The sequence below is a fragment of the Pieris brassicae genome, chromosome 10, assembly GCF_905147105.1.
Source record: "Pieris brassicae chromosome 10, ilPieBrab1.1, whole genome shotgun sequence".
Lineage (NCBI taxonomy): Eukaryota > Metazoa > Arthropoda > Insecta > Lepidoptera > Pieridae > Pieris > Pieris brassicae.
In genome coordinates this window covers 215,596-230,537 of record NC_059674.1, presented here as the reverse complement: position 1 = coordinate 230,537, position 14,942 = coordinate 215,596, and the positions used below count along the sequence as shown (strand labels likewise).

The window sequence follows — 14,942 nt, the reverse complement described above, 5'->3', positions numbered from 1 at the left end:
TTGACCCATGTCAAATGGGTTTTCGAAGAAGAAGGTCTTGTATTTTAATACGCTTTATAAAATTCTAATTAATTTGTTTAGTTTGTGTTGGGTTATTACATTAATTAATCAACAAGAAACATAAAAATATGAAATGCATTCTTCAAGCGCAATTTTCTTCATAATATAATCATTCTCGCAAACCATCATCAGCTTTTGGCACTAATATCGACGATGTGTCTCTTCTCGACATGCAGCAGCTTTTGTAAGTTTTAAAGGTTGGAGCTTTTAAAACGTAAACAACTCCAGATTGGAGATATAGAACCTGCACGGCCAGGCAATGTCAAGTGTATAGTAAAAAAGTTGTCCTATTTGAAATCAGAACAACTATGACATAGACATACTTTCAGTTCACTCTTGTAAATGTTATTATTTCAAAATTCTTTTTAATCGTCTTATGATTTGGCCTATTGCAAATGAATCAAAATGTCAACGACAGTGAAATCACACAAAGATAAACCACGTAAGTTACGTTAGATCGGGTTCAGAACCTATTAGTAATAGCGGGTAAGACTCTATGCAGCCAGATTATTACACAATGGTTATAGTACATTGTAGTTGAAATAAGCATGCCAATGTTTGAGTAATGAAATTGTGCCTTTATAGATACGGCAGCTCCACGTCTTGCGCCGAGACCAACGGCCGCCTCGGCAGCTCGTGCTGCGAAAAATGCCACCAACAGGAACTTAACCGCACCATCCACACGCCTGTCACCGGTTAGATCCCCTCCGTCACCAACTTCATCTCGGGTATAAATTGCAACGATGAATTATGTTTGGCTCACCCTTAACGTTTTGTACAAACTGATTAAGATATTAAGAGCGGACACTAACCAATAGTACTCATCGTAGATTTGATTTTGTGTCAGGATATGATGCTTGAATTGAAAACAATAACATATTTATTATTGGTCCTTCGCCATAATTACACTCTTGGCGGTTGACTCTAATTAAAAACACATACAATATAAATTCCTCAATACAAAAAGAAACACGAACATAGTCACTTTTGGCTAATTTAGTTTTTAACCCATGGCAAGTATTATGGAGCCAAAAATAATTGATTACCTACTTCTTTTTTGTTCAGCGAAACACTCGTATCGTCCGTCTTATCTCACGTGAAATCTCTTAACTAGGAGCAGACTAACTCGTGGTATATGTACTAAAACTTCAATATTTACTCTCTATTATATCATAGGTAGTTATTATTGTTCTTGTTAAATAGTCTTTGCTATGATCAAAAGAGTTAATAAATAAAAATATTTATTAATCGTTAAACTTGAATTTTGATGGTTATTGATAAATACAATAAACATATTTTTAATAGGTAACGATTTCAGTACTGTATACATTTGCAGGTTAGGACTGCTATTCCGAAAAGTGGCAAGACTGACTCGAAGACTGATATTAAGGTACTTTTCTTTGAATTAATTTGTTTCATTAATTAATTTATAAAGCATAGGGATACTGGGTTTGATTTTCGTAGGTAGGTATGGCATATGTGTATGTTACTTATCCCAGGTTCCATTGACAGTAAAACCATTGTATAGCCTGTAAGCGACTTATTTAAGTAATTCACATAGCCTTCAGGCAATTATCTTTCGGCGTCATGCTAATTTAAGTTATCTTGTAGGTGAACAGAAACCGTGAACCAGAGAATGCACCAACTGTAGTAAGTTATATGTATATTATGAACAAATGAGAAAATAAAGAATGATTGTTTTTTAACTATGGAACTCGAGTATATGACGAATACAGAAAATGTTAGTGGACATCTGACCTTTATATTTGAAAGCGAAAGTTTTTCAGGTACAGGATATTCACGAAATAGTTTATGAAGTTGCGGAAATAAATGTCGTCAAAGAAAAAAACATTCCCGTTGTGGCGTTTGCAGAAATCCACCAAAATGACATTGAAGGTTCATTTTTGCGTATTTTTAATTTATTTAAGAAGTAAAAGGACATGACGTTAATACGGGAATTATGTTGGTGAGATGAAGATCGAAGATTTTTAATCAGAATCTTAAATGAGATGGATATGATGTAGGTATTCCTCGTGCTCGTATATCCTCGTTGAGGCCTGTTTAAAAAAATATAAATGTACCGCAACAATACAAAATGAAAGCCTTATTTGGCTTGGCTGACAGCATAAAGGAAGCTTCAGCTATAAAGGTCTACGTATTTAACCCTAGGTAAAAGAATTTAATTAAAATTTTAATTAATTTTTTTTTAATCGAAAGGATAGGTTTGTATCAATATCTTGTATAATAATGGTGCTGAAGCAATGAAGCTAAAAGAAAAAACGTGTAAACGTTAAATGAATTTATATATGAACATGCCAAATCAATTAATCATAGCGTATACTTTGTTTATAAATAAGACCGTATATGTCTTAAAGTCTGTAATAAACCATATGTGTTATAGATACAACAGCTGTGGAAGATACTATGTTACAAGATGATGTTCAGCCAGCGGTCATAATTGGTGAGCAAAACAAGTTCCTGTATAGCAGCCAGGTTTTGTGATAAAAAAGTTTCGTTAACCCGTTCGAACTTAAACTCGAACAGACGTAAAAGGTCGACTCTTTGTCCCAGTGGGATTTGTAATATATTCGTGATAGATATTTGTCACACAATATCAATTACGTAATAGTTTGTGCAGGTCAGTTAATACGGCATGTTTAAAAGCACTTATTTATATTTCAGAAACAATAGACGAAACTCAACCGCAAACACCAATAAATAGCCGTCCACAAACGCCCTTAGTAAGCCGTCCGCAAACACCTAAAGCTCGCCCTGTTACTCCACGCATGTCAAGCAGACCATCAACTCCATCCCAACAAAGAACAAACACCCCTTGCAGTCGACCTAATACCCCCCAAAAGGCCACCCCTAGACCGAAAACTCCCTTAAAGACCACTCGCCCTGTTACTCCAACGAATGAACCAAGAATATCAAATGACAGTGATATTAAAAGCGTGTATGCTGCAAAGCAAAAGCAGTTTCATCGGCTGAAGAAGGAGCTTGATCTGAAGCAGGTGAGGTATACGAGTGTAATAAATTCTAACAAGTGTTTTTTTTACAAAAGGATTGATAACGATAGCCTTGCTTCTAAATTCAAAATAAAGATTAAGTAAGCATGCGATTCCTAACCTTGAGGTTGAGACTTTGGACTCCTGCCGTGCATAAATTTTGTTTTATTTGTATCATCATATGAAACACATTAAGAAACTTTAGGCTACAGGTTTAATATTGTTAGATTAAAAAAGGACAGTATTATTTCGTTGCCAACTATTGATTTTTCTTTTCAACAATTTATTATATCTTTCAGCAAGCAGTATTAGAGGTGTTTGAGAATCTACGCAGTTTACACGAACGATTGCTAAACGAGGGTCATCTAGCTAGTGGGGAAGGTGCACCAGAACTCGTACTATGTAATGTTGCTGATTGGACAGAAGAAGAAATCCATGAGCTGTGTAGACAGAGTACAGCAGATGGTGCTGTGGAAGTGTTTAACAATAGCATTCCTATAGGTATGCTTGCAGTATCCTTTCTGAAACAATTAACTAAAACAAATAAATAACACGTTCTCAATATAATATTTATCAAATACCCATTCAGACTGACATTCGTGGCATTTTAAATTACGATCATTATTTTAACAAATAGATATAAATGTTTATTAATAAATGCGGTAGCATTTTTAATCCACAATTTATTAAAGGGCGCATTTATTTCACTAAAGACTACAACTACACTATTGCACATATTTTGAAAATAAATTCAATAGAAAGGTATCTCGGAGGCAACAGCTACATGCTTAAAAGCTGCCCATTTTAGTGTATTTATTTGAAGATTCAATTCTTTGAAACTGTATTTTTCAATAGATGAAAACTTTCTCACCAATGCTGAATATAAGGCGATGAATATCCCATCCTGTTTCGCGGAGCTATGTCTTCAAGCCTTTGCCGCCCGCCAAGAGCTAATTGACTGGGTAAAAAGATACATAGAGAAAGAGGTATGTAAAAAACTTGTATTGTAATGAAACCCCGTTACACTCAGTTTGGCGGCAAATAATTAAAAAAACTACGTTGATTAATATTGATTGATTCCATACTTAACAGAACTCTGCAGCTATAGTGATTTTTTAAATAAATAGAAAATATTTCCAAATTATATGAAGTCAAACTTCGTCAACTGCTTGTAAAAATCCATTTCAAAAATGAAAATGATTTTTCGACCCTCTACAGTTGTAATTGGCAAAAACTGTAGTTTTTGTTTTGCCCTATGTAGCTTTTGTTTATCAATTTCAACTTCCTTATTTTCTTAACACTGATTAATAATGTTTAAAGCCTGGATTTTAATAAATTAATAATAATTTTAAATTAAAAATAAATATTTGATTTTTTTTTGTTTAACAACCCCCCCCCCCCCCCTTAGAGTTTATGTAGCATTGACCAACTTAAATATTTATGCCTGAAAGACATGAATTAAATTACATAAAATATAGACCGAACAATGTGACTCTTATGAAAGAGATAGAGAGAGAGAGAGAGAGTAATAAATAGTAATAGCATAAAATCGTACCCATCTCCTCGTCAAATTTTAATAAGTTCAAGTTTTGCATTCATCTCCCTGCAAAATTGACGGTTTTTATCAATATCAAGTAAAAGATTGGACATGCTGTATAACGTACGTACAACAAATACCGCAGCTAAGAATTTTCTTACTGTATATATTATAAAGGTAAAATAAATGATTGACAAAAAAAATGATTTATGTCAAAGATGGGTATATTATAAAAAACAAATCAGAAGACATGAAAAAGGTCTTATCGAGTAATTTATTTGAAGCACATCACTATTTTAACTTGCCCCCAAACTGAGCGTTAGATAACTGGGTCTAATTGTAATAATTGTTGAATAAAAAAGAAAATGTCCAACACAAACTGAACTGTTTAGCTTATAGGAAGGCGATTCGACTCTTTATTATGACTAGCTCATAAAATTTAACTAAGCTACCGCAAGTTTAGTTCGCGGCGGAAATTTGGTTTGAAGTATACATAATACGTTTTTCAGGAGGAGCCAGAAAGTGATGCATTAGATCGAATCGATGCCTACAACAAAAGGGGTTTGGAAATGTGCGAGGCTCTACGTGATTTAAAAGCGCGAGCTGACGATGCCGTGGAAACTATAACGTTACTATCAAAGTTAGTAAAAATTACACCAGTTGCCATGTCCCATTTTTCTATTGGGAATTCACACTTAAAAATTAAACATATTTTTTGCAGACGCGCTTGCTCAGAAAGAGCCACCTTAATATCTGTTGGAGAGTCTTTGATACGAGAAGTAGCACGTTTGCGTCAAGACATGGAAACGAGGGTGACAGTTATAAATGAAGTCCGCGAACCTCCTGCTGACGAAGAAACCAAAAAAGTGTTGGCGGTAACTTATATATAAACATTATTTAATTCTTGCATCTCGCAATTAAAGCAGCGCTCAGCTCTGCGATGTCTAGCTGAAGAAAGATCTAAGGTAAACCTTTCAAAACTGAACAAAATATTCATATAATTAAATACAATATAATAATTTAATTTAGGAATAATACAGGATTAATACCGCAGGAAACACGCCGCGAATTAGAAGATGAACAAGCAGCCAAAACGGCCATGAAGGATAAACTCGTGGCCAGCGAGGCTCAAGTGAGACAGCAGCGGATGCGCATATCTAAGATGGATAGGCAGCTTCGTGAAGCCGAGGCCAGCATCACTGCTCTCACCAGTACGGTGAAAAGTTTGGAGGACCAGGTAATGGAAATCAGAACCGAAGTCGGAAAGCATTGAAATCATTATTATGTCAACCTTTGTTAATTAGGGACGTCAGCGTGAAGTGCAACTAGAAGCGAGAGCACGGAAATGGAGGGATTCCGTTAAAACTGGCGAAGTTACAAACACACATTTGGTGCAGCAACGTGATGCCTTGGAAGCTGAGTAAGCCTCTTTCTTAATTACTATAACTGTCTCTGAACTTTAAGGATTAAACATTAAGGATAGCTGAAGAAATTAGTTTATAGAAGAAAGATTTTAGGTTAAAAGCTCATTTCTAGACAATGTCTTCCTTCAACCGATGAGTGAGTGCTAATTGCGTACTTACAAGTTGACGGATGCATGCCGTGATTCGAACGTTGGCACCTCAGGGTTGAGAGGCGCACGATCAAATCACTAGGCCAACTCCTCTTGTTCATAAGACTTGTATTATGTTTGCGTTCCTGCGTAAAACTTCTCCTTTTATGGCAACCTAGTCTCCGCGTCTCGATGGGTGTATATTATGAACTGCGATGTTACAGAGTTGCCGACTTAAAAGACCAAATGAAGAGTTTGACTGCGCAGCATAAATCATCTGTTCAAGACCTCAACAACCAACTAAAAGAACTTAATCTAGCATTGGAAGCAGAACGCGAAACGACACAACGAGAAGTAGGCTTTAAGGATGCTCTTCAAGAAGAACTCAATGAGAGTCGTAATACTATTGAAGAGCTCCAGACGAAAATTGATGAATATGAACGGAATAAGCCAAACCCTGGTATTATTTTATAATATGTTATTTTATATTATCAAGTACCCTAAACCTCCCTATTGTATATATTAGTTAAAAATATTGGACTACATCTAACGATTAATTAATATATATTGGCAAAATATAAAAATTTCAGTAAAATAATATGCCACATTTGCATCGTGTTTTGCCGTTTTTTTCGAGGTTCTCGCGCAATTTCTTTGTAATTAATGTTAGTGTTAGGTTGAGAACATCAATATATTAGGTCCTTACATATGAGATTGGCGTATTTCGTACTGGCCACTTTGACCTCAAATACCTCCTCTTAGGTTAGGAATTTCAAATTCAAATTGGTACAGCTATTTAGTCATGTATTTGTGCTTCGATGAGCGCCATTCATTTGTTTTTTTTTCTTCTGTTTGCGTCACTCATTTTACAAAATGGAAAACTTAAAGTATCGCATTATTTACGAGTACGAGTACGCCGTGGCACTAGTGCTGCGGAAACGACTCGAAAGGTGAATGATGTGTATGGCAGTCATGTTGCAAAAGTAAACACAGTTCGTTTTTGGTTCCAACGTTTTCGTTCTGAAAATTTCGACCTGCAGAACAAGCCCCGTGGACGGCCTGAGACCCAAGTTGATAATGAAGTATTGAAGGCTATTGTGGAAGCGGTCCATCGCAAACTACGTCCGAGTTAGCTGCAGGCTGCGGTGTTAGTGACAAAACTGTTTATATTCATTTGAAGCAAATTGGGAAGATTAAAAACCTTAAAGGTGGGTACCTCACGAATTCACTGAAGCAAACCGGCAAACGCGCGTCGACTGCTGCGTTACCGGTTGGATCCTGGCCAGCCAGCCAAATCCTGCCCCAAGCGAAAATTAACCCCAAAACGGTTACTTGTAAGCGTTTGGTGGACTAGTGCCGGTATTGTTCCTTTCAGTTTTCTCAAATCTGGCCAGACTATTACGGCTGATGTCTATTGTCAGCAATTGCAAACCATTATGGAAAAGCTAGCGGCTAAACAACCTAGGCTGGTCAATCGCTCCACGCCACTGCTACTTCACGACAACGCTAGACCACTCACTGCACAACAGACGGCTACCAAATTAGAAGAGCTTCAATTGGAATGTCTAAAACATCCTCCGTACTCCCCGGACCTTGCTCCAACAGATTACCATTTTTTTCGAAATTTGGACAACTTCTTGCAAGGGAAAAAATTTAACTCTGATGGGGCAGTCCAAATCGCCTTCACAGATTTTATTGATTCCCGTCCGACTGGTTTTTTTTTGGTAAAGGGATCAATGAACTACCTATGAGACGGCAAAAGTGCATAGAAAACAATGGTTCATACTTTGATTAATTAAATATATTATATTTAAAAATATTCGACTTTTTGTTCCTCCCATCCAAACGCCAATTTCATATGTAAGGACCTAATATATGATACAAATTATTTAAATGTACTTAAAATGTAATCTAAAAATGTATGTTTCACTCAAAGCTTATTTTGAAATATGTTTAAGATCTTCCAACGGAAAGGGAAATGGATTTGTGGGCTGAGCTTCAAGCTACGAAAGATACTTTGCGCATGACTGAAGACGAAGTCATAGCATGTAAACGGGAAAAAGTTCGCTTCCTGGAGACTATGACCAAAATAGCAGTAATTATTTAATTACTATTTTATGTTTAGTGTCTACCGAACTTTGCTTTTGCAGTATGCTATGCCCCTCTAATATAAAAAAAAACAACTGTGGCATAACCTTATGGTGTTTCACCTTTGCGTTCCCCTACTTCTATCAAGATACTGTTTGACTTCACTGTTTTGGAAATTAAACCAGTTATACTTATATTTAAACGATTCGTACCGTATGACATCCCTTAGGTTTAAACCGTCTCTCGGCCTCTTTTTGGCTACTAAAATATAGAAAGTATAGTATATATTTTAAATACTTTGTACAGTCTAAAAAGAAGTCGTGGCTTCATAAATTTAGAATGATCATCAAGTGGCGAGGGCGCATTCATAACGTTGTTAAACTATAAAATTAGTTTTTCAAATCATAGCACGCAACTATCAAATGAATTTTTGTTTTCTTTGTTGTAGAGTTTCGTACCAGATTCGTTTTACTGTATAACTAAAAGGTGATAATATTATTTAAACATATTAGTATATTTACACATGAATTCAATACATTGTAATGTATACTAGGACACGGAGAACGAAATGGCCTTGCAGCAAAAGTTGGCAGCCGAATTATTGAGTAAAGAGGAAATTATTGGTAAAATGCAAACCCAGCTTCGTGATCTAACGAAGAATATAAAGCTCCAGTAAGTGTAACTGGTATTCTATTGCTATATACACAAAAATATTGTTGTTTGTTTTTGTTTAAAAAAATGTTTTTTTTTATCTGTGCCAGTCGTGGGTTGATCGTGAAGTAATAAATATTTCGCCTGGACCAAATTACTATTACTAAACCGAACTTTTTAATAATCAGTTTTAGTAAAATTTGAAATTTAATGCTCGACCTATTAGCATTGATTTTGAAGACGAAATTAAATGACCTTTTAACTTAAAATTAAATCTATTTTAACGTTTTAACTTATTTTTGACCTTATATGATTATTTATTTATATATATATATATATATATATATATATATAATTATACATATTGGAAATCTGTAAATTTGCCCATACACACAAAGAATTTTACACCACACGCGAAGACATACAGACAAGATATACACTTCGACACAAAAAACGCCTAAACCTACCATCTTCCCGATTACAAATACATGCATCAAGCCCACTAGTCATGTCAATCAAAATTTATAATAAACTACCGGAGACACTAAGAAATGAAAAAAAGATACATATATTTACAAACAAACTAAAAAAACTTCTTATACGTAAATGTATAAGCGATAATATTATAGCGTTAATGAGTACCTAGAAGATAAAAATATACCTTAATTTCATGATTATTAATCCCTAAATATTCAAAATTAAATAAATAAAAATAAAAAAAATGTTATTCTATGTAATTGGTACTAGCCTGGAGTACCCATAAACATCTTTTGTAACGTTATGGAATGCAAATAAATACATGAATACATATAATTACTTATATAATAATTATGTAAAATGTTTATCCAATATATACCTTCGTGGTAACCCATGGTTTATAATAACAAAGCAATGTGCGACCGTAAGTTATATTGCAGTGAGCAGAAAGTTGTGCAATACGAAAAGTACGTCCGCGATTTACAAGCTCACAATCGCGCCTTAATAAATAGCCAAGATACATCTGGTGGCATTTGTTATCCGGAGCTTCAACAAGAGGTAATTGTAGGAGTTTACTTAATTGTTCCCCTCTTATCAACAATGGAAGGTATTGTTGACCCTCTAATTGTAATGTCAATAAAACTGTCATACTACAAAAACATTTTTAATATTTTTAAATACTAAACCATTCTTTCATGGCCTATTCGTGTTTATGACGGTGAAGTATTTGCCAAAATACTCAGTTTGTCATGGCTCTAATAATTGTTATCCCAATCACAAAACAAAGGTAATGAAAGTATTAGGTTTAAGTATACTAGTGGAAGATACGTAGTTTATATACGTAGATATAATTTGTACAATTTATGTTTATAATAAAGATCTGTTTTGGTGTATGTCTTGTATTTGATAGTAAATAAATTTCATTGCATAGACTATGACCCTAAAAATGAGTCTTCTGGACGCTGTGCATCGTAACGAAGAGCTTTCAGAAATGTTAGCGCAAAAGGAACAACAACTTGAACAGCAAGACAAAACAGCTCGTACACAGGCAAGATTCCTCAAGGTTACTTTTTGAAACAATCTAATAAGAAGTGTTTTTTCTAAACTATAAAACAGATTTTAGTGATGGGTTTATGGACGAGAACGTTTTACCGATACTGTTGTTTGTAACCGATATAATTTTTCCTTAATGTCATTTAACTCAATAGAAAGATGACGAAAATGTAGTGAATAAATAGCCTCAACAGTCAATGTTCATTCTAACGTTTACAATTAAATATAATTCTCTATGTTTATAAATTATAATAAGCTGTGGTACAGATTCGTGAAGAATTGATTAACGTGCTCAAGAACAAAGAAATGGAGCAAACTCGCGAGCTGTCCGCATTGCAACAAGATTTAGATCACCGAATGAAAATTGTAGATGGAGTGAGACGCGTTTTTTTATTATTGTTTGTAGCGAAATAATATTATCACATATTTGTATTTATTTAATGAATCATGAAATTAATTTGCTAGTTACTAGTGGAAGTATCCAGAAGGAGTTCAGTTTTGTCTTGGCACTGTACATTTGTTTATATTTATCCATTTTAAATACCACGATTAGATACACTTAACGATAATATTATTTTCTCTATAATGACAATCCGCACGTTGAGTGTACGAGTGTTAAGATGTTTCTTGTAAAATAGGTAAACAAGCAAATCGCAGCCAAAGCTGATGAGATTCAAGAGTTGTTTGCCACATTAGAAACGAAACAACAACAGATCCATCGGCTGGAAAAGATTGTCCTCGCTTTGGAGGATCAGCAGCGGCGGGCGCAAGTGCAGAGAACGCGCCACGAGACGAAAATTGCTGCCCTGGAACATGAACTCGCTGCTGGCGGCAATCGGAAAGACAGGTGACAAATCTTATTTTTTAAGTTCTCGCCTTAGTTGTCTCTTCTATATATGATTAATAAGAACGCGGCCACACAATGCGGTAACGGTGCGGTGCGGCGCCGCATCGCAATTATTTCAAGCTATAGGGTGTCTCACGGGCGTTGCGGCACCGCAGTCCAACGCTGTTTACCACGGTGCGGTGCGGCGCCGCATCGCAATTATTTCAAGCTATAGGGTGTCTCACGGGCGTTGCGGCACCGCAGTCCAACGCTGTTTACCACGGTGCGGTGCGGCGCCGCATCGCAATTATTTCAAGCTATAGGGTGTCACACGGGCGTTGCGGCACCGCAGTCCAACGCTGTTTACCACGGTGCGGTGCGGCGCCGCATCGCAATTATTTCAAGCTATAGGGTGTCTCACGGGCGTTGCGGCACCGCAGTCCAACGCTGTTTACCACGGTGCGGTGCGGCGCCGCATCGCAATTATTTCAAGCTATAGGGTGTCTCACGGGCGTTGCGGCACCGCAGTCCAACGCTGTTTACCACGGTGCGGTGCGGCGCCGCATCGCAATTATTTCAAGCTATAGGGTGTCACACGGGCGTTGCGGCACCGCAGTCCAACGCTGTTTACCACGGTGCGGTGCGGCGCCGCATCGCAATTATTTCAAGCTATAGGGTGTCACACGGGCGTTGCGGCACCGCAGTACAACGCTGTTTACCACGGTGCGGTGCGGCGCCGCATCGCAATTATTTCAAGCTATAGGGTGTCACACGGGCGTTGCGGCACCGCAGTACAACGCTGTTTACCACGGTGCGGTGCGGCGCCGCATCGCAATTATTTCAAGCTATAGGGTATCACACGGGCGTTGCGGCACCGCAGTACAACGCTGTTTACCACGGTGCGGTGCGGCGCCGCATCGCAATTATTTCAAGCTATAGGGTGTCACACGGGCGTTGCGGCACCGCAGTCCAACGCTGTTTACCACGGTGCGGTGCGGCGCCGCATCGCAATTATTTCAAGCTATAGGGTGTCACACGGGCGTTGCGGCACCGCAGTACAACGCTGTTTACCACGGTGCGGTGCGGCGCCGCATCGCAATTATTTCAAGCTATAGGGTATCACACGGGCGTTGCGGCACCGCAGTACAACGCTGTTTACCACGGTGCGGTGCGGCGCCGCATCGCAATTATTTCAAGCTATAGGGTGTCACACGGGCGTTGCGGCACCGCAGTCCAACGCTGTTTACCACGGTGCGGTGCGGCGCCGCATCGCAATTATTTCAAGCTATAGGGTGTCACACGGGCGTTGCGGCACCGCAGTACAACGCTGTTTACCACGGTGCGGTGCGGCGCCGCATCGCAATTATTTCAAGCTATAGGGTGTCTCACGGGCGTTGCGGCACCGCAGTACAACGCTGTTTACCACGGTGGGGGGCGGCACCACAACGTCAATGACTCAGTGCGTAGGCCGTAGGGAATCAGCGTCAGAAAAAGTTAAAAAAGGATATGCAACTCAGCAGTTTCTCCTCCTGGCCCAATTTACAAAAAAGTTACTTCAATACACTTGATGAAAACTAACTTCAGAAACAGACTTAAAATAATAATTGTAGCATGAATCACGTTCGATGCGCTTACAATTAGCGTACGCTACAAACAGGCTGAAAAAGATCTGGCAATACTACGTTGTCACTACGGCGCCTTGCGGCGCAACGCGTCGTGTGGCATGGTATAGTAATTTGTATGTAGGAGGACGTTGCAGCGCCTCACCGCACAGTTACCGCATCGTGTGGCCGCGCTCTAAGAGAAATGCGTAAATACTATTCACTTTCAAGACGAACTTTAAAACAATATGCAAATATTGTTAACTAGAAGACTATTCATTTGCATATTTAATATCTATTATTTCTATTGTTTCAGGAAATTCATCTTCTTTTGAGAAGCAGATATACTATTTGATATGATAGCAATAAAATTACTGTTTCCTTGTGCCTGTACTGTTTGTGTAATTGTAATGAAATTGTGGGAGTATTAATAAAGTATCGAAACATTTTCCAATACAAAATTTCGAAGAACACTACGCAAAACTATCGACTTTTTTATAAAAAAAACAGTAAATCGGCTTCACGGGATGTTTATTAATATATAGTCCCTTATATACGTATATAAAATACTTGTGTACGTTTTGGTTTCATCAATATTATTTCTTCACAGAATTAACTTATATTTATTTACATTTACTCGTGCATTTGTTTTTTCGGTGACTATTGCTTCATTTCGTGTCACTGTTTAAGAATACGAGTTGGAACTCGTACTCCAGTGCTGCAGAAACGGCTCAAAGGATTAATAATTTGTATGAGGGCGGTGTTGCAAAAGAAAAGTGTGTTTTTCCGTTCCACCGTTTTGGTTCTGGAAATTTCAACCTGCAGAAGAGGCCCCGTGGACAGCTGGAGGCCAAAGTTAATGACGAAGAATTGAAGGCTATTGTGAAAGCGGATCCATCGCAAACTACGTCTAAATTAGCTCCAGACTGTTAGTGATTCTGAATTAACTGTATAACTGATAACACTTGAAAAAAATTGGAAAGATCTTGGGAAGGTGGGGGAGGGTACCTAAGGAATAATAATGAAGGGATTTTTTATCGAACCTGTGATGAAAAGTGGTTCCTGTACGATAATCAGAAGCTCTCATCGCAATAGCTGAACCCAGCCTTGATTGTCCTAGTTATCCAACAACAACCAAGGCTGGTCAATCGCTCTAGGCCACTGCACAACAGACTGCTACCAAATTAGAGGAGGTACTTGTAAGGTAAAAAATTGTGAGTGTCAGAAGTGTGTGGCCGGTCACTAGACGTTAAAATGTAGTTTAAAAATTACTTCCCAATTGCGTCTATTTAATTCCTACTTTAATACATTTGCTTTCTTAGTATTTTGGGAGAGCCATAACAACTTTAGTGACCGTCCATTCTGACGTCTGAATGGCTGGTTTGTACTCACTATAATGAATTACAGATTATTTCATAGTGCCAGTCCTGGGGACTGGTAAAATTATACAGGCAAAAATATTTTGTTACGATAGTTGATTTGTTATTATTTTTAAACGTTTCCGTCAAAATTTTGATCCTTATGGATGGAGCTTTCAATATTGTGGTGTATACAAAATTTCAGTTTTATAAAAATAGTTTTACAAATTGTTCATCTTATAAATATGATGGGGTAAGTATTGTTCATAATTTTTTCTAAAACTACCTATGTCGAAGTGTTATAAAACCCTTTGCAAAAATATATTACAAATAAAAATTAATTCCTTTAAATTGATAAATTTAGTATATACGTTAACATTAGATTGAAGATTGCCTCTAGACATTCTTTTTCTATATTGATTGCGTCATCCTAAATAAATACGTATAGTTATTAGAATATATTCAAATGGCTTATTTTTTACATATTGTCAGTTTCAAAATACCTATATTATTATATATATATAATTATTATATAACCAAACAAAAAAGCAGAGGAGAATAATATAACTTATGAACATAATAAGGAAAAGTTTAATGTATTTATGTTTAGTTTATATCGAAATAGTTGACTTATACTTATTGTATTTAATAATTAGAATATAGATAACACTTCTATTGTATGCCTCACAATTGTCCTCAGTTTTTCCCGCGGGAACGCTAGCCAATCATAC

At 37.0% G+C, this 14,942-nt stretch overlaps 1 protein-coding gene across 5 annotated transcripts; it reads left to right on the top strand.

Moving 5' to 3' along the window:
* Positions 1–365: 365 nt before the first annotated feature.
* Positions 366–13,242, top strand: LOC123715632 (outer dense fiber protein 2-like). 5 transcript variants are annotated; one of them, XM_045670824.1, is made up of 21 exons: positions 366–502; positions 646–755; positions 1,397–1,450; positions 1,672–1,710; positions 1,848–1,956; positions 2,462–2,521; positions 2,743–3,074; positions 3,368–3,569; positions 3,924–4,054; positions 5,115–5,245; positions 5,327–5,480; positions 5,660–5,842; positions 5,910–6,025; positions 6,382–6,617; positions 8,116–8,252; positions 8,799–8,917; positions 9,814–9,931; positions 10,305–10,436; positions 10,694–10,801; positions 11,065–11,273; positions 13,170–13,242. In XM_045670824.1, the coding sequence occupies exons 1-21, from the start codon at positions 466–468 to the stop codon at positions 13,186–13,188; spliced, it is 2,736 nt and encodes a 911-aa protein (XP_045526780.1). In that variant the 5' UTR covers positions 366–465; the 3' UTR covers positions 13,189–13,242. The 5 variants fall into 5 exon arrangements, with proteins under 5 accessions (XP_045526780.1, XP_045526779.1, XP_045526778.1 ...); XM_045670823.1 differs by having other exon boundaries at positions 646–788; positions 10,305–10,421; XM_045670822.1 differs by having other exon boundaries at positions 646–788.
* Positions 13,243–14,942: the final 1,700 nt, after the last annotated feature.

Coding starts and splice junctions, on each gene's coding strand:
- LOC123715632 (XM_045670822.1), top strand. CDS start 466: ATGTCAACGACAGTGAAATCACACAAAGATAAACCAC. Junction 789..1,396: donor CGTCACCAACTTCATCTCGG/GTATAAATTGCA, acceptor ATACATTTGCAG/GTTAGGACTGCTATTCCGAA. Junction 5,246..5,326: donor ACTATAACGTTACTATCAAA/GTTAGTAAAAAT, acceptor TATTTTTTGCAG/ACGCGCTTGCTCAGAAAGAG.